Source organism: Thalassophryne amazonica, chromosome 12 (genome assembly GCF_902500255.1).
Source record: "Thalassophryne amazonica chromosome 12, fThaAma1.1, whole genome shotgun sequence".
In the NCBI taxonomy this organism is placed as follows: domain Eukaryota; kingdom Metazoa; phylum Chordata; class Actinopteri; order Batrachoidiformes; family Batrachoididae; genus Thalassophryne; species Thalassophryne amazonica.
Window position 1 is genome coordinate 46635766 of NC_047114.1, and position 26763 is coordinate 46662528.

At 43.1% G+C, this 26763-nt stretch overlaps 2 protein-coding genes across 3 annotated transcripts in view; both read right to left on the reverse strand.

Annotated features, from left to right (window-relative positions):
• Positions 1–1197: 1197 nt before the first annotated feature.
• cbln12 (cerebellin 12) lies at positions 1198–11913 on the reverse strand. 2 transcript variants are annotated; one of them, XR_004564228.1, is made up of 5 exons: positions 11667–11913; positions 10637–11092; positions 5907–6026; positions 5566–5829; positions 1198–1227 (listed from the first exon to the last, which is right to left on the reverse strand). XR_004564228.1 is itself a non-coding variant. In XM_034183917.1 (4 exons), exons 2-4 carry the CDS (start codon positions 10946–10948, stop codon positions 5632–5634), a joined length of 630 nt encoding a protein of 209 aa, XP_034039808.1. In that variant the 5' UTR covers positions 10949–11092; positions 11667–11913; the 3' UTR covers positions 5108–5631. The 2 variants fall into 2 exon arrangements, 1 of the variants encoding a protein (XP_034039808.1); XM_034183917.1 differs by lacking the exon at positions 1198–1227 and having other exon boundaries at positions 5108–5829.
• An 11878-nt stretch (positions 11914–23791) lies between these two features.
• trim110 (tripartite motif containing 110) overlaps positions 23792–26763 on the reverse strand; it is a 28165-nt gene continuing 25193 nt past the window's right edge. The window contains exons 6-7 of the mRNA XM_034182570.1: positions 24752–24897; positions 23792–23859 (exon numbers count right to left, since the gene is read on the reverse strand). Of these exons, the coding sequence (XP_034038461.1) occupies positions 23792–23859; positions 24752–24897 (214 nt within the window). The remainder of the gene's footprint in view (positions 23860–24751; positions 24898–26763) is intronic.

Genomic DNA, 26763 nt, shown 5'->3' on the forward strand with positions numbered 1-26763 from the left:
GCATCCGCAGAAAACGTACGGCGAAAAAAAAACGCACAGTGGGTTGTGACCGGGGCTTAACGGTTACTTTTTTAGACCAAGCAGAGGGAAAAAAATACGGACTCACTCAATTCTGAGGAATAAATTATGGAATCACCCTGTAAATTTTCATCCCCAAAACTAACACCTGCATCACATCAGATCTGCTCATTAGTCTGCATCTAAAAAGGCGCGATCACACCTTGGAGAGCTGTTGCACCAAGTGGACTGACATGAATCATGGCTCCAACACGAGAGATGTCAATTAAAACAAAGGAGAGGATTATCAAACTCTTAAAAGAGGGTAAATCATCACGCAATGTTGCAAAAGATGTTGGTTGTTCACAGTCAGCTGTGTCTAAATTCTGGACCAAATACAAACAACATGGGAAGGTTGTTAAAGGCAAACATACTGGTAGACCAAGGAAGACATCAAAGCGTCAAGACAGAAAACTTAAACGAAAGCCATCAATAACACCTAAACAGAAAAAAACAAGGTTACAATGGGCTAAGGAAAAGCATTCATGGACTGTGGATGACTGGATGAAAGTCATATTCAGTGATGAATCTCGAATCTGCATTGGGCAAGGTGCAGATGCTGGAACGTTTGTTTGGTGCCGTTCCAATGAGATTTATAAAGATGACTGCCTGAAGAGAACATGTAAATTTCCACAGTCATTGATGATATGGGGCTGCATGTCAGGCAAAGGCACTGGGGAGATGGCTGTCATTACATCATCAATAAATGCACAAGTTTACGTTGATATTTTGGACACTTTTCTTATCCCATCAATTGAAAGGATGTTTGGGGATGATGAAATCATTTTTCAAGATGATAATGCATCTTGCCATGGAGCAAAAACTGTGAAAACATTCCTTGCAAAAAGACACATAGGGTCAATGTCATGGCCTGCAAATAGTCCGGATCTTAATCCAATTGAAAATCTTTGGTGGAAGTTGAAGAAAATGGTCCATGACAAGGCTCCAACCTGCAAAGCTGATCTGGCAACAGCAATCAGAGAAAGTTGGAGCCAGATTGATGAAGAGTACTGTTTGTCACTTATGTCCATGCCTCAGAGACTGCAAGCTGTTATAAAAGCCAGAGGTGGTGCAACAAAATACTAGTGATGTGTTGGAGCGTTCTTTTGTTTTTCATGATTCCATAATTTTTTCCTCAGAATTGAGTGATTCCATATTTTTTTCCCTCTGCTTGGTCTAAAAAAGTAACCGTTACTGACTGCCACAATTTTTTTCCTGATTTCTTATAGTGTTTCTTAAAGCCAGAAAGTTGCCATTTGAAATGACTTTAGTTTTGTGTCATGTCTGTGATCTGCTTTTTTTCTACAAAATTAAACAACTGAATGAACATCCTCCGAGGCCGGTGATTCCATAATTTTTGCCAGGGGTTGTACAAACACATTCATACATACGCTCAGTTTAGAGTCACGCATTTGCGCGTGGGACGAAGCCAGAGCATCTGGATGGAACCTGCACAAACAACAGCGGAACATGCAAACTCCAGATAGAAAGGATCAGTTCAGAAGAGACCCTGGGACTTTTCTCACTCTGAGTCAACAGTGCTGCACCAGCACTCGACAAATAGGGTGAACTGAATTAAACATAAAGTCATCTCTCATCTTTTTGTTGGTCACATGACATTTCACATTGGGTAACCTTGAAAGGTCAAAATCAGTATTATAGCTCTCTGTCTCTTGACTTCTCCTGTTCTTGCCTTGGATTGGGCATGAATTTTATGCCAGGTGTCCTTTCTGATTTAACCTCAGATATACAAGGAGAAATGGGGCACAGGTGGGATGTGAAGCAGTGACCTTCTTATTGTAAGACAAGCATACTAACCATAGAGTCCCTTAATTAGCGACACGACAAGTCGAAAAAAAAAACCAGATGCACAAATAGACACAACAAGGGCTTCAAGATGTAAAGATTCCCTTCAGATCCCAACAGAAGACAAATTTGGGAAAATAAAGTCAGCCGTGTGGGATGGAAGCAACTTCATCATCAAAGTTTTGAGAGGTAAATTTATTGTTCAGTCCCATGTACAGTAAACTCACCTAAACTGTCATCGTATAAACCAGATATTCACAATCACCCGACAAAAAAGTCACAAAGTTTTTGTATTGTTTTTTATGTAATACACACCGTATATAACAGATTTTTTTCTCACATTGTATAAAATGTCCCATCCGATCGCAATGTATTTCCATTAAAAACCCCTCCCGTGGGATCGAAGTCATTTCTGTGATTAAAAAACCGACTGTTCATTTTTTTCACACCATGCTCATTCTCAGACCCGCAGCCTAACATGCACCTAATAAATCAGACACCGCAAAAGGCTGTGATTGGATACTTTTCTGCTTTCATTCCTTCGTCTGCCATCATATTTTAATAGTTTTTGCAGTGCGCACACCGATTACATTTCAGGATCACATACGTTTGGCAGAGAAGTCTGCAACTTTACAACACAGAGTCAGAAAAAGAAGAAATTGTACAGCTTACCTTTGAATTGGAGGTGATGATTGTATAAAAAAAATGCTTGTTGAGGGTCAAATTAATCCATAATACAGCATAATCCAGCAACGGAGAACTTTAAAACTGTCACGCATGTCATTGCATGACACGGAGTTACAGAGCTGCAGAAGCATAAATCAGGCTTTAAATTAAATAAATAATCATGAATTGTAAATTTATGGAGCAGCATGGTGGCTTAGTGGTTAGCACTATTGCCTCACAGCGAAGAGGTCATGGGTTCAGTTCCCACCTGTGGCTTTCTTTGTGGAGTTTGCATGTGTTTTTATTCCGTGTTTGCGTGGGTTTCCTCCGGGTGCTCTGGTTTCCCCCCACATCCACAGACATGCGGGTTAGGTGGGTTGGAATCTTTAAATTGTCCGTAGGTGTCTGTGGTTGTGACTGTGTTTGTCTGTTTGTGGCCCTGTGGCAGACTGGCGTCCTGTGCTGGATGTACCCGCCTCACGCTCTATGACTGCTGGAATAGGCTCCAGCCCCCCGCAACCCTTATTTGGACTAAGTGGTTAAAGATGTGTGTGTGTGTAAATTTATGTAAATTTGATAGCTTGACTATTTTTATATTTATTTTGATAGTACCTGTACCTGGGTGTATTGCTGTATGTGGTTAAATGATTAAAAATGTTGAAAACAGTTTTCATTCAGTAGTTCAGCACAGTTAGACCCAAAATGGTGCCATGTTCTCAATTGACGCTACTCTCTCATTTAAGAGACTCTAGCTAACCGCACCCACTATGCTGCGCTTAACCTCAAGGTCATAACCATTTCATTCACACAATTTGAAGCCAATCTGGATTAAATATGGTGGAAGGGTTGTGTTTTTTTTCCAGGTTCAAGTGGTTGAATTTTGGACAGAATTGACTAAATGTCTATAGGCCACACAGAACCATTTATTATGGTATCACAGAATCAGTGTGCATGAATTATCAAAGAATTAATGTTCATGTGTCTGTGTCAACCATGTAAGGGACTCTGAGGGTCCCATGTCTTTATTTTGTCATTCACCATGTATCCACCATCCATGGCGACTATTACATCGTCATTTGGTGCAATAAAGTGACTGCAAACTGTGGGTTTAATCTCCGTTTTCTTCTCTGGACATAATTCTGGCACTGTGCATGTGTGTGACAGAGTAGAGAGATGATGAAGCAGGGAAGTGTACATGACGAGACGTGACAGCACGCTACACCTGATCCACGCCAGACCTGCAGAGATAAGCCTGACTCCTCTCCAAAGCCTCCATCTCTCTGCGGTCCTGTGAGGAGTCACCGTTGTTCACCACTCGCTGCCTCACGCTGCTCCACCTGGTCCACACACCTACGCCAGCTCTGCCGCTGAGAGCTATATTTACAAACAGCTGCCGTGGCACTGGGTACAGTACCATGTGGAGGAGAGGCACATTATTGCATGAGGACACGAAGAACAATCTGTCACAGACTTGTATTACAGTACGAACACAATCACACTTTTCCACAAAATAAAAATAATCTTCATTCACAAACATACTTCCTACTCTTGGAATTATTTGTAAAATATGGGCTTCTCAAACCGCGCACTGATCCATCTAATTCACCAGCCAACAAACATGAATACATAATATGAATTTTTTTTTTAAAGGGTTGCAAAGTCTGTTTGTTTTTACATGCTTCCACAAATGTTATGCCACATCTCAAGAACCACTGGTCAACCAGTGTTTGCAAGATAAATGTTTTATTGACTACAATGGGACAATAATGCTTTAATAAAACATTTCATGTTAACATTCAAAAACAATAAAATTCACAAATTAATCATCTCAGTAACCTTTGGGGCGACACAACAGATTTTTAGTTTAAATTACTCAAAAATACAATTTTCTAATAGGTCCAATTGGGCCAGTTTTCCTAAAGTGACCAGAAACTCCTGTTTTGAGCCTTGACAATAATGAAATGACCTCTTGCTGCATTTTAGTAACAGGTCAGGAAAATTATTTCACTGGAGCGATAAAATTAACAGAATGCAATGAATCACAGCTGAATTACTGTTTTCTTAATATTTATTTATTTATTTGGGGTGAGGGGGTGGAATGGAGAAATAAGGCAGTGCATCATAACAAATATTTCTCAAATATTCACTGTGTTGTGGTGTGATGAGATGATTTTCTCTTTCCAATGTTATAACCAATGAGTTTGATGCAATTAAATTCTTCCAACATCTCTGAAAGGAAGCTGTTTTGATAAGATGGGATAAATGATGTGAAAACATACATTTTTAAACACTTATTCAAGGTGAAATACTGGAGCAAATCTACATTATTGATATATTTATTTCATATTTTATCCTCGAGAAATTTCTGTGCAAATACAAATTTGTTGCAGGAGACAAACGGCAAAAAAGAGAAGCATTATCATCACACAAACCACAATAAATAAAGTGTACAAGTTTGGGATGCAATGTTGAAAATGTGTTCATTTAGAATGTACATACAGAGGACCACATTACTTATGTTTTAGTTTAAACTAAATAAAATGCCTCGTTTTTCCAAATCAAATATTAATTCAGTAAAATATGTAATAATTATAATTTCCCCCAACAATTTGATATGTGTTTAGCCCTCTGGTATGACATTTCTAAATTTCCCAATATTCAATGTGTTTTTGCTTAATGCATGTCCTTTCAAGATTATATGTTCTCCTATACATAAAAAAAATGGCAAAATTTAATTAATTTAAGTGTTATTTAATTAAGTTTGTCCAAATTAAGTTCACAAGTTGGTGTAAATATTACTTGTAAGTTCATTTGTACCAACCTGATTAACAATTTCCTCACTTCAGTGCTACTAATAGAAACAATTTACCAGTCATTAAATTAGTCTACATTAAAATAACATGTTAGGATAAATATTACTTGTTAATTTGGATCAACCTGATTCATTTGAGTATTACCAATTGAAGTGCTTTAGTAAGTACAACAGTTCTCTTTTTTCTATGTACTCATTTATCTCTCTCTTGCTCACCCTTTCACTTCACGCTTTAACTGAATCCAGTTCTCTATGAACACAGTTTCATCCTGCCCTCTGTAGATTTGTCCTCACAAGGGGAAGACCAGGAACCCAGAGAAGGTGGAGTACTTCCATCCCCCCATCAGGTTTCCTCGCTCCAGTCTGAGATACGCTTTGTCTCCTTTCTCCATAATCACCAGGCCGGCATTGGTGGCAGCTTCTCGTGTTACATCCTGGTCCCCAGCAAAAGCTGAAATCATTGGCCAGCCGTTCACCATGAGGCTGACCTACAAGAGAGGAAAGTAACGACTGGACTGTGCGGGATGCTGCACAGTGCTGTTCAATATCCAGATGAACCACATACCTGAATAGTTTGTCGATTGTAGGCCTTCACCACATGGAAGGTGAAGCTGTACACCCCTCTCCTTGGTGCCAAAAATATACTGCTCTCCTGGTCAAAATGGCCGCCCACATTCACCAAGATCTGTTCCGATTGCACAGAAATACATGTGGCGCTCTATCTTGTGTGAAGTTATCACAAAGAAAACAAACTTTGTGAGGAGGTGGTTGTTAGACAAGCTTTTAAAATTACATCTGATCCATGTCATGTTCTATTCTCAGAATACGACCTGCTGCCCTCAGGAAGGCGTTACAGAGTTTGCAAATTCAAGAGTAGCCGGTATAAATTTTCCTTTCATTCCCATTTCTTTCCTCAACAGATAGTTAAATACATCCTGGTCCTAGCCTGCAGGTGTGCAGTTTTTTTTTTTTTTTTATGGCGTTGTGTTATACAGGTTTTGCACTGCGATTTTATGGCACTTTAATTCTTTAATTATTTGTACTTATTTGCACTATATTGTCCTTGTTGTGAATTGCTCGGAGTCGAGCCGCTGCTCCTCCATATCAAAAGGAGACAGTTGAGGTGGCTTGGGTATCTTTTCCGGATGCCCCCTGGATGCCTCGCTGGAGAGGTGTTCCAGGCACGTCCCATTGGGACGAGGCCCCGGGGAAGACCCAGGACACGCTGGAGGGACTACGTCTCTTGGCTGGCTTGGGAACGCCTCGGGGTTCCCCCGGAGGAGCTGGGGGAGGTGTGTGTGGATCAGGAGGTCTGGGCGGCTTTGCTTGAGCTGCTGCCCCCACGACCCGACTCCGGATAAAGCGGAAGAAAATGGATGGATGGATGTCCTTGTTGTCTTTATGGCCCTTACATGTCTCTTTTTGTTGTATGTGACAGCTTCCTGTGCTTCATCCCAAGACAAATTTCCCAGAGAGGGACAATAAAGTTTATCTTATCACTTCTGCAAGATTTTTGTGCAAAATGTGCAAATCTTTGCCCCAAATAAAAATGCAGCCACTCTTCCATCACCTGGATGCCCTCTGAAAATCAACAACACATTTTACATTACTTCATGTACTTGTAGTTAGATCGCACACATTTCCCAAATTCCAACTTATAGCTTTAAACTTTGAAGTATTTGTTTAAATGTGCTCTCAAACTCTCCAAACATCTCATGTAGAACAGCCACACTATTTGTAAAAAATGCCCCAAAACTGTTGACGTCATTGTCAGTATTTTCTGACAAAGCTTTCGTAAGTGTTCTATTGTCTGAACATGTTAAAGGTGCAAAGAAACTGCCCACATCCAATGGGGTCTCCTCTTCAAAATGTTAGAACATCCATCCATCCATCCACTTTCTTCCGCTTTATCCGGAGTCGGGTCGCAGCTCAACCAAAGCCGCCCAGACCTCCCGAACCACACACACCTCCCCCAGCTCCTCCAGGGGAACCCCAAGGCGTTCCCAAGCCAGCCGAGAGATGTAGTCCCTCCGGCGTGTCCTGGGTCTTCCCTGGAGCCTCCTCCCAATGGGACGTGCCCGGAACACCTCTCCAGCGAGGCGTTCAGGGGGCATCCGGAAAAGATGCCCGAGCCACCTCAACTGACTCCTTTCAACATGGAGGAGCAGCGGCTCGACTCCAAGCTCCTCCTGAGTGACCGAGCTCCTCACCCTATCTCTAAGGGAGCACCCAGCCACCCTGCGGAGGAAACTCATCTCGGCCGCTTCTACTCGCGATCTCGTTCTTTCGGTCATGAGCCAAATCTCATGACCATAGGTGAGGATCGGAACATAGATCAATCGGTAAATCAAGAGCTTTGCCCCCCTACTCAGCTCTCTCTTCGCCACGACGGTCCGATACAGCGACCGCATCACTGCAGATGCTGCACCGATCCGTCTATCGATCTCACGCTCCATCCGTCCCTCACTCGTGAACAAGACCCCGAGATACTTAAACTCCTCCATTTGAGGCAAGGACACTCCACCGACCTGAAGAGGGCAAAGCACCTTTTTCCGGTCGAGAACCATGGCCTCGGATTTGGAGGTGCTGATTCTCATCCCGGATGCTTCACACTCGGCTGCAAACCACCCCAGTGCACACCGAAGGTCCTGATTTGACGAAGCCAACAGAACCACATCGTCCGCAAACAGCAGAGACGAGATTCTGTGGTTCCCAAACCAGACCCCCTCTACACCCTGGCTGCACCTAGAAATTCTATCCATAAAAACAATGAACAGAACCGGTGACAAAGGGCAGCCCTGGCGGAGGCCAACGTGCACTGGAAACAGGTTTGACTTACTACCGGCAATGCAAACCAAGCTCCTGCTGCGGTCGTACAGGGACCGGATAGCCCTTAGCAAAGGACCCCGTACTCCCGGAGCACCCCCCACAGGGTGCCCCGAGGGACACAGCCGAACGCCTTCTCCAGATCCACAAAACACGTGGACTGGTTGGGCGAACTCCCATGAACCCTCGAGCACCCGATGGAGTGTGTAGAGCTGGTCCAGTGTGCCGCGACCAGGACGAAAACCACACTGCTCCTCTGAATCCAAGGTTCGACCATCGGTCGAATTCTCTCCAGTACTCTGGAATAGACCTTACCGGGGAGGCTGAGGAGTGTGATCCCCTATAGTTGGACCACACCCTCCGGTCCCCCTTCTTAAACAGAGGGACCACCACCCCGGTCTGCCAATCCAGAGGCACTGTCCCTGATCGCCACGCGATGTTGCAGAGGCGTGTCAGCCAAGACAGTCCCACAACATCCAGAGACTTAAGGTACTCAGGATGGATTTCATCCACCCCAGGAGCCTTGCCACCGAGGAGCTTTCTAACCACCTCGGTGACTTCGGCCTGGGTAATGGATGAGTCTGCCTCTGAGTCCCCAGTCTCTGCTTCCTCTTCGGAAAACGTGATGATGGGATTGAGGAGATCCTCGAAGTATTCCTTCCACTGCCTGACAACATCCCCAGTCAGGGTCAACAGCTCCCCACCCGCACCATAAACAGTGCTGGTGGAGAGCTGCTTCCACCTCCTGAGGCGTCGGACGGTTTGCGAGAATCTCTTCGAGGCCGACCGATAGTCCTCCTCCATGGCCTCCCCGAACTCCTCCCAGACCCGGGTTTTTGCCTCTGCAACCGCACGGGCTGCGGCACGCTTGGCCTGCCAGTACCTATCAGCTGCCTCCGGGGTCCCACCTACCAACAAGGACAAGTAGGACTCCTTCTTCAGCTTGACAGCATCCCTTACTTCCGGCGTCCACCACCGGGTTCGGGGATTGCCGCCGCGACAGGCACCAGAGACCTTGTGACCACAGCTACGAGCGGCCGCATCAACAATGGAGGTGGAGAACATGGTCCACTCGGACTCCATGTCTCCAGCTTCCCCCGGGATCTGGGAGAAGCTCTCCCGGAGGTGGGAGTTGAAGACCTCGCTGATAGAGGGTTCCGCCAGTCATTCCCAGCAGACCCTCACGATACGTTTGGGCCTGCCAGGTCTGACCGGCTTCCTCCCCTCCCAGCGGATCCAACTCACCATCAGGTGGTGATCGGTCGACAGCTCTGCCCCTCTCTTCACTCGAGTGTCCGAGACACGTGGCCGAAGGTCAGATGATACGACTACAAAGTCGAAAACATTGATATTGTACATAATAAACATTGATATTGTACCTAAGAAACATTGATATTGTACATAATATGGCCTGTGTATTTTACAGTTGCACACAAAAGCCAACCACTAGGTGCAGTGGCAGCTGCAGAGACACTACCTTGGTGAGGCGCAGAGAAAGGAGCAGACCCTAATGTGCATGCTTTTGATGATGGAAAGAAACCCATGCAGATACAGGAAGAACATGCAAACTCCACACACGCATGTGGTGAAATCGCATCACAGACATGTTTGCTGTGAGGCAAACGTACTAACCACTGAGCCATTATACTGTCAGCACATTTTCTCTGAATTGCTCATCCCTACATACAACGATATCACACCAAGGGGATGGAGATATACAGTACCAGTCAAAAATTGGGACACACCTTCCCATATATATAGAAATTACGCAAAGCAGCAGATTTAGACAGAAACAAAATCAGTGATCACATCACAGAATCTGGTTGGTGGAATTTCTTATACTACTACATAATCATGGGTGCATCCCAGTGATATACTAAAGAAGTACATCTTATACAGGCCCTGAGGTACCAGTACTTATCCTTGGATTTCGTGCCATGAAGCAGGAAAGAGCCTATGACACCCCCTGCATATGACACAAGTCTGATGGAGGATACATCTCCAGATGAGGCCCATTAACAGCTAGATGGACAGGGCAGGTGAAGAGTCTTGTCAAAGGACACAAATAAGTAGCATAACTGGGAACTGAACCCAGGTCTACATACTGGGAGCACAACTGTATTTCCAAATCAACTGTTGTGGCATTGGCAATATAAGCCGAAATGGCCTGACCTGGTCCAGACCCAGTTCTAGACCTGAATTTTGCTGATTCTGGAAAACATGAATCTCAGATAGAGAAATACTTCTTGACTCATGCAAACAGACACAATGGGATGAGATTAAAGGATGTATGACACATTCAAACTAGCAGAGAAACATTGACAGCCAGTACTTTCTTATGGCATGGACATTGACCTGTCATGCAGAGGTAGCTATTTTTATAGCGATTTGATAGCTTAATGGTAGTTAAATTGTCAAACGGTAACAATGTCTGAAACAACTGCTGAGGAGCAGCGCTCACATACTCACGTTGTCAAAGTAGATGATCATGGTTCGGTTACTCATATCTGTGGGCTCATGGTTGGTTTGCCGGGTGACGGAGAAGGCCACCCGTCCGGTGCCAGAGCGGACGGACATACCCAGGGCATTTCCAGCTGGCTCTGATGAAGGAGTGGAATCACATATGACCAAACATTTGCCCTCAAGGATGATTGGTTCTGTGTCGTTCTGCCCCCTGGACCCCACAGGCCCCCAGACGAAAAGCCCAAGCAACAGTACCAAGAGGTCAAAAGTGACCAAACGGACTGATGTCAGATGCATGGATGAACCTTGAGTGCTCATTTAAATATCTATGAGAACAGTTAAAAGTTTCAATACATAAACTCTGCAACAATAAATGGTTGTTGTCTGCGTGCGGAATGAGGGGCCAGTCTGACGGCAAACAGACCTCCTGGTAGTTTTAAGTTGATTTCTTCAAGGAGCGACCTGACAGGAAAGCAAGAGAGGAAAAGTTGGGAACAGACAGTCAGAAAATGACAAGATAAAGTGACTTTTACAACCGTGACTGCGGAACTGGGTGGTGACAGACACTGAGGGGAGAAAAGGATGAGGTAAGATTCTGGAGAGCTTTCAGGTGAAGGATGTAGGACCCATGAAGGGAGTGAAGAAGAGACGGAGAGCGGGGGAACAACACCGCTGAGTGACCATCTGTCTTTTACACGTCCTCCATCTCTACATGCTCACATTTATTCCTTCGCACGTCACACACGTTCATACTTTTCAGACACACACACAGACAACACAATCAGTTATTGCATATCTTTTCATTACTCTCCAGCTTCTGTTGTGTTTGTTTTTTATTTCTTGTAAAATTTAAACACTTTTTTGCCACTTATATTTGCAGATGTGTATATTTATCTTCAAGTTTCAAACACACAAATATAGTTTTTTTAAAGAATCACATTTCCATTTTTTACCTACTATTTACATTATTGCCTGTGTTTCAGTTCTGTGCAGTATAATCCAGAACTATAAATAAATAATAATAAAAGGTCATCACCTGATGTCATGTGAACGATGGAAGTCTCATGAGCCAAATCAGGTAAAAACAATTGTTTCCTCTCACCTGGAGAAAAACAGTCAAAAATCCTCATATTCTAGCTTCTCTATTTCATAATTGCAGAACATCCCAGTTGGTGTGCACGCAGCTATACCAGATGATACTCTGATGTCTTTCTCTTTGTCTCTTTCTCTAAAAGCCTCCCCCTACTTTTGCGCCTGCTGCCTTCTCACTCTTGCTGTTACATCCTCCTACTAACCTTAACTGTAACATAAAGGATACACTAAGATAACAGGGTGTCTGAGTTGCTTCAAACAGCAACGTAAGTGATCACCAGATGCTTTTAATTCTGAATCAATGACTCTCTTTTATGCGTCTTCATGCAAACTCAAATAGATCAAACATGCCCTTTTGTTCCGATGCTCTCTCACATAAACGAAAGTGATAATTGCATTGCCTTTGGTAGTTGCGCTGACTTTTATATGTCATGGCCAACAGTCATAAACCTTGCTGAAGAAACACACTAAATGCAACACTTGACATTTTTGTCTCAATATCAACACATAAGTTGAGGTTCACACACAAAAAAAACAGCTGATACAAATATTACTGGTTCATGTTGCAGCCTTCTTTTATATCTGGGTGATTCTTTAACTACGGGCACTATTGGCCTTGTAAATGTAATTTCCACCACACCATTGCCTTACAATATAAAGCGCCTTGGGGCAACTGTTTGTTGTGATTTGGCGCTATATACATGTGCTCTGATGTCACTGTTTATCTCCATAGAAACTACCCAAACAATCTTTCATACAAACTGTTTAGGGACATTACAGTGTTGTGGTGGAAATTACGGCAATAGTGTGGGACAACTACATTTTGTTTAAAAAAAAATCACAACAGTTGTGAAAGTGTGAGAGCACGGACCCACAACAGGGGGCGCAAATGAACGGACAATGGATAAAGCCAAATACAACACTTTACTGTTGTGAAAGTGCACAACAACAACAGATTACAATAGTAGATAAGCTCAAATACAATATGTCATGTGGGCAGGCTCGAAGATAGGAGACGTCAGTCCGAAGTCGAACCGGAACCACACGATTTCCTCCGCCACCGAACCCCGGGAATACTGGAGCCGCCAAGTCCCGAACTCCCAGGTGGCCACTGCCTCCGCGTGTCGGATCTGGTACTGCTGGCGATGAGCACAAACACAGTTAGAAGTGGGTGCGTGTGCACCCAGCAACACGTATGGTGGGAAACCACCTCCACCTCTCGTCGAAAAAAGGAACAGAATAAATGCTGTCCAATTCACACAAGCAACAGTTATTCAAAAAACACAGTCAGCTGAGAAGTTACCTCTTTGGTAGAGCGATATCTCGGCAATGAGGTGGAGATGCCGTCTTGCTGATATACCACTGTCGATCCGATGATTGATGACAGCTGTCGCCGATGATTGATGACAGCTGTCGCCGGTGATAAGTGACAGCTGTCACCCCGGCTGCTCCTGTGAGGCGGCAGCGCCCTCTGGTGCCTGGAGCTCGCACTCCAGGCAGGGCGCCCTCTGGTGTTGGTGGGCCAACAGTACCTCCTCTTCAGCGGCCCACACAACAAGTTGTATGACATTGAATACCCCAATTATGTTTTGATTATTTTACTGATATTTTATTCACGGATATTTTAAAACATTAGAAAAAACGTTTCTTTACCATTCATTTTTATCATTGAAGATCAAACGTCTGGGTGTGGGACAAGCGCAAAACGGCAGTATTTGCATATAATGATGCTGAAAAAAGGTGAAAAAGTCATCATAGACTACTAGAACAAATTTCTTAACACACTTTCATTGTAAAGATAACTATAAAAGTGTGAAATTTCCCCTTTTTTCTGTTTTTCATACAATATGATCAAAGGACATAATAAGTGCCCGTAGTCTAAGAATCACCCATCTGTGCATTACTTATTATCCACTCATGAAGCTCTGACAAGTTAGTTCAAGTCAAACACTGTAAACTGTTTAAATTTAGTTACCTCAAATCATTCAAACATTAATATCTAATTTAATGAAGTAAAATTAATTAGACTGACTTCTGCTACATAATTAGGATGACTGAGTAATGTAAAAATTTAAAGCTACAGTGGGAAGGATTTAGTGTCATCTAGTGGTCAGGTTACAATTGGTTTGGCGGGTGACAGAAAGCCACCTGTCCGGTGTCGGAGCAGACAGACATACCCAGGGCATTTCCAGCTGGTTCTGGTGAAGGAGTGGAATCATATATGGCCAAACATTTGCCCTCAAGGATAATTGGCTCAGTGTCGTTCTGCCTCCTGGAACCTCCAGGCCCCCCACACGAAAGGCCCAAGCAGCAGTACAAAGAGGTCAAAGGTGACCAAACGAACTGACGTCAGATGCACCAAGACTGCTGGATCCAAAACATTTATATACCCCTCTTATGTGGCACTGAGTGTTTTTAGAGACACCAGAAGTGTCTTTTTAATCAAAGACTTGATTAAAATATCTTGCTCTATCTTGATCTGTGGTTTATGCGGACAATAACCCATTGACGTGTGTTTGCACAACTGCAAATCTCAATGCTGCAGGACACAGATGGGTGGTGGAGCTGGCCGATTACCACTTCACAATATGCTATCGCCCTGGAAAGATCAACAATGATGCAGATGGACTGGCTCGGATGCCGCTCACCATCAGGGACGATATGAAAAGCTGCACGAGCGAGGTCAGTGGAGAGACTGAGTGATTTCATCGAGAACGTAAAAGTCAAAAACAGAGATCTGTGCCAGGGTGTTAGAGTTATCCAGACCTGTGTCTTGAGCCTTATCCAAAACTGTAGCAGCACAACCGGCCAGCCCCTAACCCCATCCCAGATCCGTAAGGTTCAGGAAGAGGATGAAGTACTGCCATGAGTCATCTGGTACAAGAGCCGCAACACAGACCAAGTAAAGCTGAGATCAGAGTAGAACAGCCAGCTGTCGCTACACTGCTTGTGTCCTATGCTGCAGGACTTTCCAGCAAGAGCAGCTAGTGGCTCCCAAGTCTTACCCCCCACTGATCATCAAAGAACTGCACCAAGATATGGGCTACTTAGGGGTTGAAAGGACACTTGATCTGGTCCAAGAGAGGTTCTACTGGCTACAAATGTACCAGGATGTAGAACATTTTGTGGCCAAAGTCTGTGCGTGTATAAAGAAGAAGAACCCAAGTTGGCAGACCCATGCACCCCTGACCCCGATCCAGACCACATATCCATTTGAGATAGTTTCAATCTACTTTCTCCACCTGGACAAGTGCAAACATGGCTACGAGTACATATTAATGGTTATGGATCACTTCACAAGGTTCGCACAAGCCTATGTTACAAAGAACAAATCAGCCAAGACTGTGGCTGACAAGCTCTTCAATGATTGTGCTCTGAAGTTTGGTTTCCCCAGTAAACTGCACTATGATGTGGGAGGAGAGTTGGAGAACAGACTGATGGCAAGGCTGAAAGAACTCTGATATCCAGGGCTCACGCACAACACTGTATCATCCTCAGGGTAATGGACAGGTGGAGAGGTTTAACTGAACCCTGCTCTCCATGCTGCACGCCCTGGAGGAAGAGGAAAAGCAGGACCTCTTATGTGTTCAACTACACAAAGAATGAGGGCATGGGGTGCACACCTTATTGCCTCATCTTTGGACGCTCCCCACACCTGTCAATTGACCTGCTGTTCAACATTGAAAGAAACGATGCCCATGGATGCTATGAGTGCTGCGTGAAAGAGAGAACGCAGGAGGCCTACCATAAAGGAGCGGCCCGTGGAAAAGCCAACTACGACCAGAAAGCGCTAGGCAGAGACCTTCTACCAGACGATAGGGTTCTTATCTGAAATCTCACTTCAAGTCTCACTAGCAAGATGAAGTCCAGATTGAAAAGACGTTCCAGCTAGCTTGGCTAACAGAGAATTCCCCTTTGGCTGACCTGGTAGAGTTCTGGTCTTTAGTGCAAGCAGTCCAGGGATCGATCCCACCGCCGTCCTGGCCACAAAGGTCCTATGGTTACAATAATAATAATCAAACAACCAACAAATAAATAAAATAGAAAAAGTCACGAAAACAAAAACTAACTCAAAATCCAGCAGAATTATGTCAGAAATGCTTTATTCTCTGAATTATAAAAAACAAACAAACAAAAAAATCATTAGCAGCTTTGGCTCGTGCGTTAATGAAGTTGTGGTCTGTGGTTCCGTTTGGCTGCTGACTAGAGGTGGGCGAATCAATCCTAATATCGATACTATCTATTCCAATGCTGGTATTGATATTGAACGAAACTCGTGTAAAAAAATCGATACTCAAGCTTTTTTCTCTCCCGCACGCACTGACTGCTGCGCACGCAGATTCATCAAAGTCAACTCTCTGTCTGTAAGAGCAGCGCTGCGCTGTGTCACACAACACGGAGCAGCGCACCCTTGTATTGTGGTTTGTCAGCCCTCTACCTCAGGAGATTTTGTTTTAAGTTGTGTTGAGTGATATTTTTTTTAAACAAAAATGTTGATTGTGATAATAAAGTATTTTGTTGTCACGTACAATGCTTGGCAAAATTCTATCCTAGGTCTTTTGGATCCTTTGGATCTATGAAGCTTAAATATGAAAAAGTATCGGTATCTATATCGATATCGGCAATACTGGGCCTGTATTTACTTGGTATCGGATCAATGCCAAAATTTCCGGTATTGCCCACCTCTACTGCTGACGACTCTGAACTTTGATCATTCAAAAACTCTCCACAACATGGCTTTTTTTTTTTTTTTGGAAGTGGATTTCCTCCTGAGTTTCGAGGTAAGTTTCACTTTTTATTTTATTTTTAACCCGTATTGATCAGATTTTGTGCCCAGCAACAAAACTTAAAAAACACTTAACTATAGTACCAGTCGATATTTAATGAATTAATTCAGCCAGTCTGCTCGAAGCAACAGGGGACCCAAGAAAACATTTTAGTTTTCATAAACTATTCAAATTTTGTCTCATGTGCCAGCATTTTATTGTTTTTTATATAAGTAATATTGTGGGGGTTTTTTTTTGTTTGTTTTAAATGCTGAATTAATCAATTAATCGATCGATCGGCCATTCGTGGCTTCCCAATGTTCATCACGCGAAGGCTCGTTTAGTATTTCATTGGACACTACTGCCATCTAGTGGTCATTTTGTTTGTAGGACAACACAGCGGGATCATTATCATTACTGACAACATGGGAAGTGTGCACATATTTGTTTTTTTGCTTGTTGTTCGTGCATGTGTTGACTCTGTACATCACATCCACGCACCTGGAAACACAATATTAATTTAAAACAACACATAGATATTGTAATGACTAAGTTGCCCATGTCATGGGCACTAACACTTTTGAACTTTGCGCTGGCAACAATCTGGATGGTTTTTTCCTCTTTTGTCTGGAGGACACAACATCCATGATTTCCAAAAACAATAAGAAATGTGGATTCATCAGACCACAGCACACTTTTCCACTTAGTGTCTGTCCATTTTAAATGAGCTCGGGCCCAGAGAAGGCGGCGGCGTTTCCGGATGTTGTTGATGTATGGCTTTCACTTTGCATGGTAGAGTTTTAACTTGCACTTGTAGATGTAGCGACGAACTGTGTTAACTGACAATGGTTTTCTGAAGTGTTCCTGAGCCCACGTGGTGAACTTGGGTAGCTTTTTTTGGTGTTTTGGATTGTCAGTGTTGTGTTATAACATTAAGTACCTGCAGGTGTCAGTCCAACATGTTAGCGCTGCAAAAAGAGTCATGAGAGTAAGATTTCTGGCACAATAACATAAAAATGAAGGACTGTATAATACTAGACCAGGTTCTATGAAAATCGATCATCATGTCTTTAGTCTCTGATACATTTATTGATGAATAAAAATCCTTGTACCAAGTAATGAGATCACCAACAATAGGACCATGATCAGTGTCATTATTTAAAAGGCCCACAATGACTGTATCATCAGCAAATCTCACAAAATGTCTGCTCTCATAAGAACTCTGGCAGTCATTCGTGGATAAAATATCATAGTCCTGCAGTTTGTTGGTGAGTGTCTGCTTGGTGGAAACTAGACCGTACCACTGATGGGATGTTCGGAGAGGACCTCCAGAGATAAAACCCTCTGTGTCACTTCAGTCTGTCCCTCCACTAACTGAAAAAAATACATATATTGTCAGTTTGCAGCAGATACATAACCTGATGAAAGGTCAAGCACAAGGTGTGTGAATTTTCCTAAAGATCCCATCACCCAGGTGGTTACAACCACCCTGCCAGTGGTTCAAGATGACATGTGGCAGGTGTACGTGCTACAGTCGCTGAACTATCAAAGAAAGATGTGTGTCACCGATGTGCCGAACTGAAAAAGAGCATGTCATAGAGCATGTCAACATTTTCAAAATAAAGTTTGGATAGAAACTACATTCAAAAAACTGATAAAAAAAAAAATAAACAAAGTAAAACTCCAATGCAATCTCTGTTCCAAATGGTTAAAAAGGTTTTATTTGCCTCCCTGAGTCATTTTAAACAATAAAATCTCTGATGCATTTTGATATCCAGCTTTCATGGATACATGAACATTTCCAAGTCACTGAATATGTCTTGAATTTCATTTACAACAATCAATAAGAAATACAAACAGTATGATTTTGGATGGTAATTCTGTCTAGATTAGGCAGTTCTCAAAAACTGAGTGACCACGCAAGAAGACAAGTGAGGATAAGCCACCAAGACACCCAGGCAACCCTGAAGACATTATCAGCTTCTGTGCCTGTGAGTGGAGAAACTGAGCATGTGTTTATAGGTGGATCGCAAACCAGTTATATCATTCTTTCATGCACTGGATTCATCAATATTGTCTATATGTGTATGTACATGCATGTACAGTAGTGTTCAGAATAATAGTAGTGCTATGTGACTAAAAAGATTAATCCAGGTTTTGAGTATATTTCTTATTGTTACATGGGAAACAAGGTACCAGTAGATTCAGTAGATTCTCACAAATCCAACAAGACCAAGCATTCATGATATGCACACTCTTAAGGCTATGAAATTGGGCTATTAGTAAAAAAAAAAAGTAGAAAAGGGGGGGTTCACAATAATAGTAGCATCTGCTGTTGACGCTACAAACTCAAAACTATTATGTTCAAACTGCTTTTTTAGCAATCCTGTGAATCACTAAACATGGATTGAAAAACATGAAAGCGGTCAGTGCTTGACATGCAACAGAAGGGGAGACTGTTGAGCATGTGTTATTGGAGCACCAAGACAGCAAAGAATTCTGCTAGACGATATCACAATGCTAGGTCAGACTAGTTTGATACTTGAGGGATTACTTTCTTCTTCTACCCTTACACCACCAGCTTGGAGGCGTGATTGCGTATTTAAAGAGAACAGGATAAACTCATCTCTCACTCATCTTCAACCGCTTATCCGGAACCAGGTCGCGAGGGCAACAACTCCAGCAGGCAATGCCAAACTTCCCTTTCCCAGGATACATTGACCACCTCTGACTGGGGGATACCGTGGTGTTCCCAGCCCAAATTCATGTGGCCAGCCAGACTGTTTTGCTCATGTTCAAAACAGCCGAGGTGAAAAAATATCATACGGCAGTCAAGGTGGACTCTAACTGCAATCTGACTGCGTTCTAAATATAATCACGGTGTCAAAACAGCATTCGTAACAGTCTGATTGCATTCAAAGGAAATTTGCGATGGTCAGGCACGTCAGCTCCTGCTGGCATGCGCCGAATGTGGCACGGAGCAGCCAGAGAGCACCGGCAAGGACTTGCCCAGACTGACTCACACTGTCTCCAGTAATGTGTACTGTATATTACATATTGTACATATGTCATGGTGGTGTTTGTGGCGTCCTGGACATGCAGACATGTGCACTCCTCCCAGAAGGGCACATGAGAAGCAGATTGCACTCACTTTTCCAGCCAGACAGAGGGGCCACACCACAGCCCTGTGCAACTGTGAGGGGTGGGGGGCTCCTAAACTCCAGTTGCATAATGCAGAGAGTCCGTCATGTGTGAAGGAATTGTCCATCCTGAGTGGATGTGTCGTGCTGACAAACAGTGAGTGGGGGAGTGAGAGAGAGGAGCAGGTGAATGACACATTTATCACATATCACACGACACATATTGGACACATGTGGGGTGTCGACACGTTACATGTCAGGCCACATCATGGACTGCTTGTTATAGCAGATGTGTGCACTGGTGATGGTGGAAATGATCTGACATCCATGATAAACTGATCTTTCATGCACCACAGTGCTGCAGACATCAGGGGGACCTGCATTACATGATTACAGTCCATACGTTGGATGACATTTGGGGTCCAGTAGAGCGACACAACAGGTCTTGGAGGAAGGGCAGAGGACAGCGCTCTCTCCCCCTCCTCTCCCCACATCTGCCTCCTAGACTTTCAGACTTCGAGTAGCAATCGAAGCACACACATATGGCAGTCGAAGTGCATCTGGGTTTTCATAGTGTGTTAAAACTACATTTGAGCAGCAACAGTTGAGAAAGATGGTCAAGAAACACCAGAGAAAGTCACAACATCATAATCAGCATGGAGTTTTTGGATTTGCAGAGGTGGACAAGACACATCACTGCTTTTATTTTCTTGCCATGACTGTCTTTATATCAAGCCAGCATAGTTCCCATCAGTCATTTTCTGTCAGTCTTCCATTTGTGCAGACTCTGAGAATCGTGATACAGCTGTTCAACTCAGCTTTGTAGAGTCCAAAACCCAAACAGACAGGCTGAGTGAATGTTGTGGAGAACGTGTGGATGTGGGTTAGGGCACTGGCAGGTCCCACCTCAGAGAAAGTTATGGTGCCTGCACTGTAGTCCACAGCTATGGCAATTCTGTTACCGGTCATCTGATGTGTTAGACGGGTTTTCCTGAGGTTGTGCCACACAGCGAGCTTCCTGTCATGTTGTTGCGTCAAACTCCATGACACCTGCAAATGTGGAAGAGATATTTTATACATTTTGGATAGAAGTCAAAGCGGGAGATAAAGAGTTTGGCCCATTTCAGGGATGCTCCATATGGTTTAGTGCACCGCATGTTAAATCTGACACATTTCTTTTATTGTCATACAAAAATAAGATCATAATTGATCAAATCAACATCCTCCACAGGCATTTGTGTTGCACTTCATTATGTGTGACTATATTATTATGCAATATAATAACTATAAAACATATTGACCATATTTTACCATTTCATTGTTTTAGAAGATCAAATGCAGAAATATGCTTTCTTATGCAGTAATTTTCAAACTTCTATGAGAGAAGACTGAAAAGTTCTGCCTCCTGTGTGATTATTTTAATAACAAAAAATCTACTCAGATGAATTGCATATCTTCTTAAAGCTTGGAACGTTCTCTGTTAGGCGGTGTCATTACTTTTCCACACCTTCACTTTCCACACACTTACACCAATGCTGGACAAGTTTATGCATCCGGTTGGTGAATAAATCGGGTATCTTCCGGTGACGCACAGTTGCTTGCACCTCTGCATCATTAGTGTAACGGTGTCCCAGTTTCATAAAGCAGTCTAATCTTGTTTAGTCGAATAAACTCAGTTAATTGACTATTTTTTTGCCGTTAGTCGTTGCACAAAGCGCTTAGTCAGCTAAAGTTTTGCATTACCTGACTAAAGTTTTTAGCCTGGACAAAACTTCAGTGACTTACCTCAAAAAATTTCAGATATCATGTACCACCACTCGATGGAACACTCAAGAGCACCCCTACGTTGCTCGTATTCCTTCAAAAGGAGAGCTTCCTCCGCTTTTGGCCGTAGTTGCAGCAGAGGATGACTGTCATGTGATGTGTGTTGTGCCAGTTCTCACATTAGGCAACGGGGGTCACTGTTACACTGAGTAGTGTTGTGTGCACTAAAAGCCTTGACGGTGTAGAAGAAGAACTGCTAGGCTAAGAGCTAAGCACGTGGTTCTTCCGTTTGCTATGTGTCTGTAAATGTTAATAAAGCCAGTTCATGAAACAAATGCTGGATAGTTCATGACAACGACCAACCCGGAAGTAAACAAAACTATCTCGCACTGGAGCCATTTCTTAGCAATGGTGCTTGCAAGGCCATTATGCCCTTGAAAATTGTCAACTAGCATAAGACAGCTACAAATTTAGCCATCGATGTGAAACAGAGATTAGAAGGATAATGCTGGGCGACTAACTGTAGTGGACTAAGTAAGTTTACAGCTAGAGTTGGTAGTCCTGGAGAGCTAGCAAGAGAGCTAGGAAGATTTGAAAGTAGCACCTCCAGGTTCCACCTTCTCCCCCTACCTCATCAGTGCTCCGTCCAAAGCCATGCCCCCACAAACTTGAAAGCACATGTGACTGTAGGACTCAGCGGGGCAGAGGAGAGCCGACTTAGCCATTTCAGCATTTAGCTTTTGAGCTAAAGGCCCCCTGACACAAGCATGTCTTTGACTCTCGCAAGAGAGTAAACTCTTCTTTAACGGGTGCAGACAGGATGCCAGAGGGGCGGCCGGTGCGTGCTATTGCACACAGAGAATTTAGAAATTTTCAGAAACTCTTTCACGCATAAATGTTGTGCTACATGGCGCGATCTAATTGGCAACATGACGTGCAGCTCGTCAAGTGGAGTAAAGAAGAAGTGAACAGAATGCGTGGCAACGTCAGCGTATCACATCAGAGCGCAGCTCGTCTGAACATTATAACAAGAAGTTAAATCTGTTAGAAACATACTTTAACAGCTGCACACAAGAAGAAAAGAACACACAACTGTTTTACCAAGCCATGACAATGTAAACATGACAAATAATTACCTTTTTAGACAGCTCAAAATGCTTTCTGCAGCTTGTTAGGCGCAAGCGCGAGAACGGCTGAAAGTGTAGCGGTTCTCTGTGATTCAGGAAGTGATTAGAGCCGTTTTAAATGGCCAGTTTGCAGAGAAATGATTAATCCAACATGGCACAATCTGGTGGAAGTGGTAGTTTCGGCTGTATTCCCTCTGTCATTGTAGCGATGTGAGCTTCTTTGGTGAAACGAGATGAGTGTGAGTGTGCACGCGTGGAGGAGAGAGGAACGGGGGGGGGGGGGGGGGCGTTGAGCCTGGTGACGCAAGCAGGAAGAACTGGACATGAAGGCATCTGATTGGTTTTTTGAGAGCGGACCGCGGGGCTTATATTGGTCGGAGTTTTATCGATCGTACAGCTGCTACAGATGTCTGATTTTTTCATTCCTTTTTCTGAATACATAATGTATTGATAACTGTTAGGATAGACGGACCATTTCACCAAATATAACAAAAAGTGTTTCTGAACAGAGTTACCTAACCTAGCTTTAATAGACTAAAAGATTAGACTGCTTTATGAAACCCAGGCCCAGGTGTTCTTTCAGTTTGGGGGAAAAGGTGACAGTGTTACCGTGTTCCAAACATTCTCTGAGGACTGTGCCATTGTACTGCACTTGATGTTGTGCATCTGTGGTTGTTATAGGGTGCCCCTTAATGGCCTAATGGTGCAGACTCATTATGGCTGGATTTTCAACATTCGAACTCCTTGCCTGCCTCCTGACTGTACTGATATCCACACAGGTGTCACCATAGACAACACTCATCTGTCGACGAATGTCCACAGGTGCACAACCATCCACTGTGAGGAATTCAATAACAGCACCTTGTTTCAAATGCACATCCATGTACGTTGCCATTTTTGACCAACTATGCTCATGTTTTAAGTCGAAAATGATTGTGCACATGCTTGAAATTGCAGGCGAAAACTGTTTTATGTCGTGGTAGTCACTAAGTAAAGGATTATTCTTGTACCAATTGTGGTTTGATGTCCTGCTTGTTATTGAAATAACTGCACTGGAGGCAGAACTTTTCAACCGACCCTTGTATTTGCAATGTGAAAACAAGTCTCTGCAATACCTAAATTAAATGTAAATACATACATAACATATTCCACAAATGCACAAAATAATAGCCCTATGTAAGTGCTCACCATCATTATAATAAATTATTACTTTTACAGCTATTTGGATTTATAAGTCAAATAATTAATCAACTGGATTCCAGATGTGTCCAGTTAATGTGATTCAGAGATGGTCAGCAGAGGATGGGCTGAGTTTGTGTCCAGAGTCAACGGACTGGTTACTGTGTGACAGGATAATAAAATTACAGTGTTAGTTACTTGACGTTGCTTGAAGGCCCTCAGACAAATTTCCAATTACTGCATTTTCCAGAGTATAAGTTGCATTTATTTTTTATTAGTTTGGGAGTTCCTGTGACGTATGTATCCAGTTCTGGTGCCGCAGACCGAACAGTCCCCCCCCTAAAAATTGGTCCACCCTGCCTTCATTGCGCATGCATCACTTCGGACCACAGCAGTTTGCCTGAGACGGACTCTCTACACCCAAAGCGATCAAATGGATTAATGGGATTATTAACCATCAGATGACAAGGTAAAACCTCTTAAATCATTCTAAAGTCAGTTTTAATCAGAAATGAGGCGATAAATGGTGATGCTTTGAAATGATGGACGTGCAGTGAACACAGCAGTTAGGAGTTTGTGTAGCTACGGCGCTCTGATCGCGTCCTCCGTCTTTTATTATGAAATAGTGCTGAATTTATGTGGAAATAATTGTTGTACAAAAACTTCAGATATCTGTCGCTGAGACAGATGACGACTGGAGTGCAGTTTGAAGCAGAAACGATGTGATAATCGGTGAACTGCGGCTGATGACACATGCGCAGTGAAGGCATCGAGCATGCGATGTTTCGTGGTTCGATCATTCAATCTGTTTTGCCGTGAGTTGTACTTTATTCACACTATGTGTGAAGGGGCCCTAAGATTGCTGTTATTGTTGCTGTCTTCAAAGCTGCGTATCTCACAACATGACTCAGATGTTCAATAGAACACTTGGATTAGATCGCATTAAAATAAATCTAATATCTGAACCAGCAATTTCAGCTATTGTTGAACCGATACAGATCGAAAATACAGGGTTAGCATACCCACACCATCTAATCTCCAAAATTTACTCACAGAGCTCCCTCTTGAGTTCACTGAGGCAGTGAAGAGTGGCAGCAATGAACTCTCGATACTTGTTCTCTGTGTCCTCCAAAATGTGCTTCCTGTCCAAACTGACAGGATGAGGGATGAAAAGTGGGCTCTCCAGATCAGCAAGTAACCTAAAGTAAGAGCACATCATTATAGAATACATTTAAGGTGTGAGTGTATTATATACAATCAAAAAATCAGATTCCACTCTTTCCTTCCTTTAGTTCTCTTAACAAGCTCTCTATATGTCACTTATTTGCAAAAAAAAAAAAAAAAAAAAAAAACATTTGTAAAGGTCAGGGATGTGTTGTGTGGGCCGCCAGAAGAGGAGGTACTGCTGGCCCACCACCAGATGGCGTCCTGCCTGGAGTGCGGGCTTCAGGCACGAGAGGGCGCAGTCACCATGGACACAGCCGGGAGTGACAGCTGTCACTCTCATCTGCGCTTCATCTTGCCACTCCATAAAGACCGGACTTCATCTCCACCTCGCTGCCGAGATATCGTCTACCTTAGGAGGTAATTTGTTCTCAGCTATTGTTTTGGCTACCACAGACAGTGTTTTCTTGTGCTATTTTTGCAGTAGGTTTTGTGAGTGCTTGCAGCTGGAGGCTGGGTTTGGACTGACGTCTTCACTCCAAACCTTTGATAAGTACACATACTACTGCACGTGCCAGCTTTCTGAATGAGAGGTGGAGGTGGAGTTCCACCTTTGTTGTTACTGGGTGTTCACACACCCACATCTGATTGTCTCTGCTCCTCGCCAGCAGTACCAGATCCGACATTCGGAGACGGTGGCCACCTGGGGACTCGGGACTTGGCGGCTCCAGTATTCTCCGGGTTCGGTGGCGGAGGAAATCGTGTGGTTCCGGTTCTTCTCAGGACAGACGTCCTCTATCCTCGAGCCTGCCCACACGTCACCTTTGTTAATTGACTATTGTACATATTCTGTAATCTGCTGTGTTTGGTTGTGCTTTTCACAACAGTAAAGTGTTCACATTTGACTCTTTCATTGTCCGTTCATTTACGCCCCCTGTTGTGGGTCCGTGTCACTACACTTTCACAACAGGATGGATCCTTTGTATTCACTTTCTGTAAAGTAATAACAAATTTGATACATTTTCTTCATGTTTTGATTTGGGATAGAATGTGCAGTGTTCACAATGCATTTGTATGCATGGAAATAGGTGCCATTATAAGGATTTTGAGCTTTAGTCACTTTTTCAGACACACTGCTATTATTTTGAACACACAAACACACACACACGTGTGTGTGAGAGGGAGAGAGAGATACAGCCACCCAACAAAAATAACCCCCTCCAATTATTTCCCCTTGATGAAGCCAGATTATAATTATTTTTAATTTTATTTTATTTTCATTCATGCATATCTTCATATGGTGTGTTATCACTGTGTGATGTCTGATTGAAATCTACGTATGAGCCAGTTTAGATGGAGTTGCACCCAAAAGATAATGACAGATCTTTGGGCACACAGACAGGGTGATTCCTACATACTCTTCAAACTTTTGTTTTTTGGGGTTCGTATAACTACAACACGAATGAAATTAATTGTTGCCTCATGCAGTTCCCTTTCCATTATATGTAATGACATCATAGAAATAATGCCACCTTCTTCACATTTTTTTAATGTAAATCAGATAGACACAATAGGTACCTGAAATACTTTTATGACTAAAGTGTAGGATATCTGTAAATTATATTTGACCACTCAAAACCGTAGTTTTTTTCTTGTCAGATAATTGGAGACATTTGGAATGATGATGTCAATGATGATGATGATTATTATTATTATAGTCCAAATGAATATCTGAAATATCTAGTCAAACGTGAATCACAATTTGTATTGGCAATGATAATTTAAAAATACATTATAAATTCCTGGAACTCACATTTTGGATAGACAAAATTAGTGCAGCAGATAACCAAAACAAACATTCAGTTTGTGATAAAAGCATGAAATTTGGCACACATATTCTA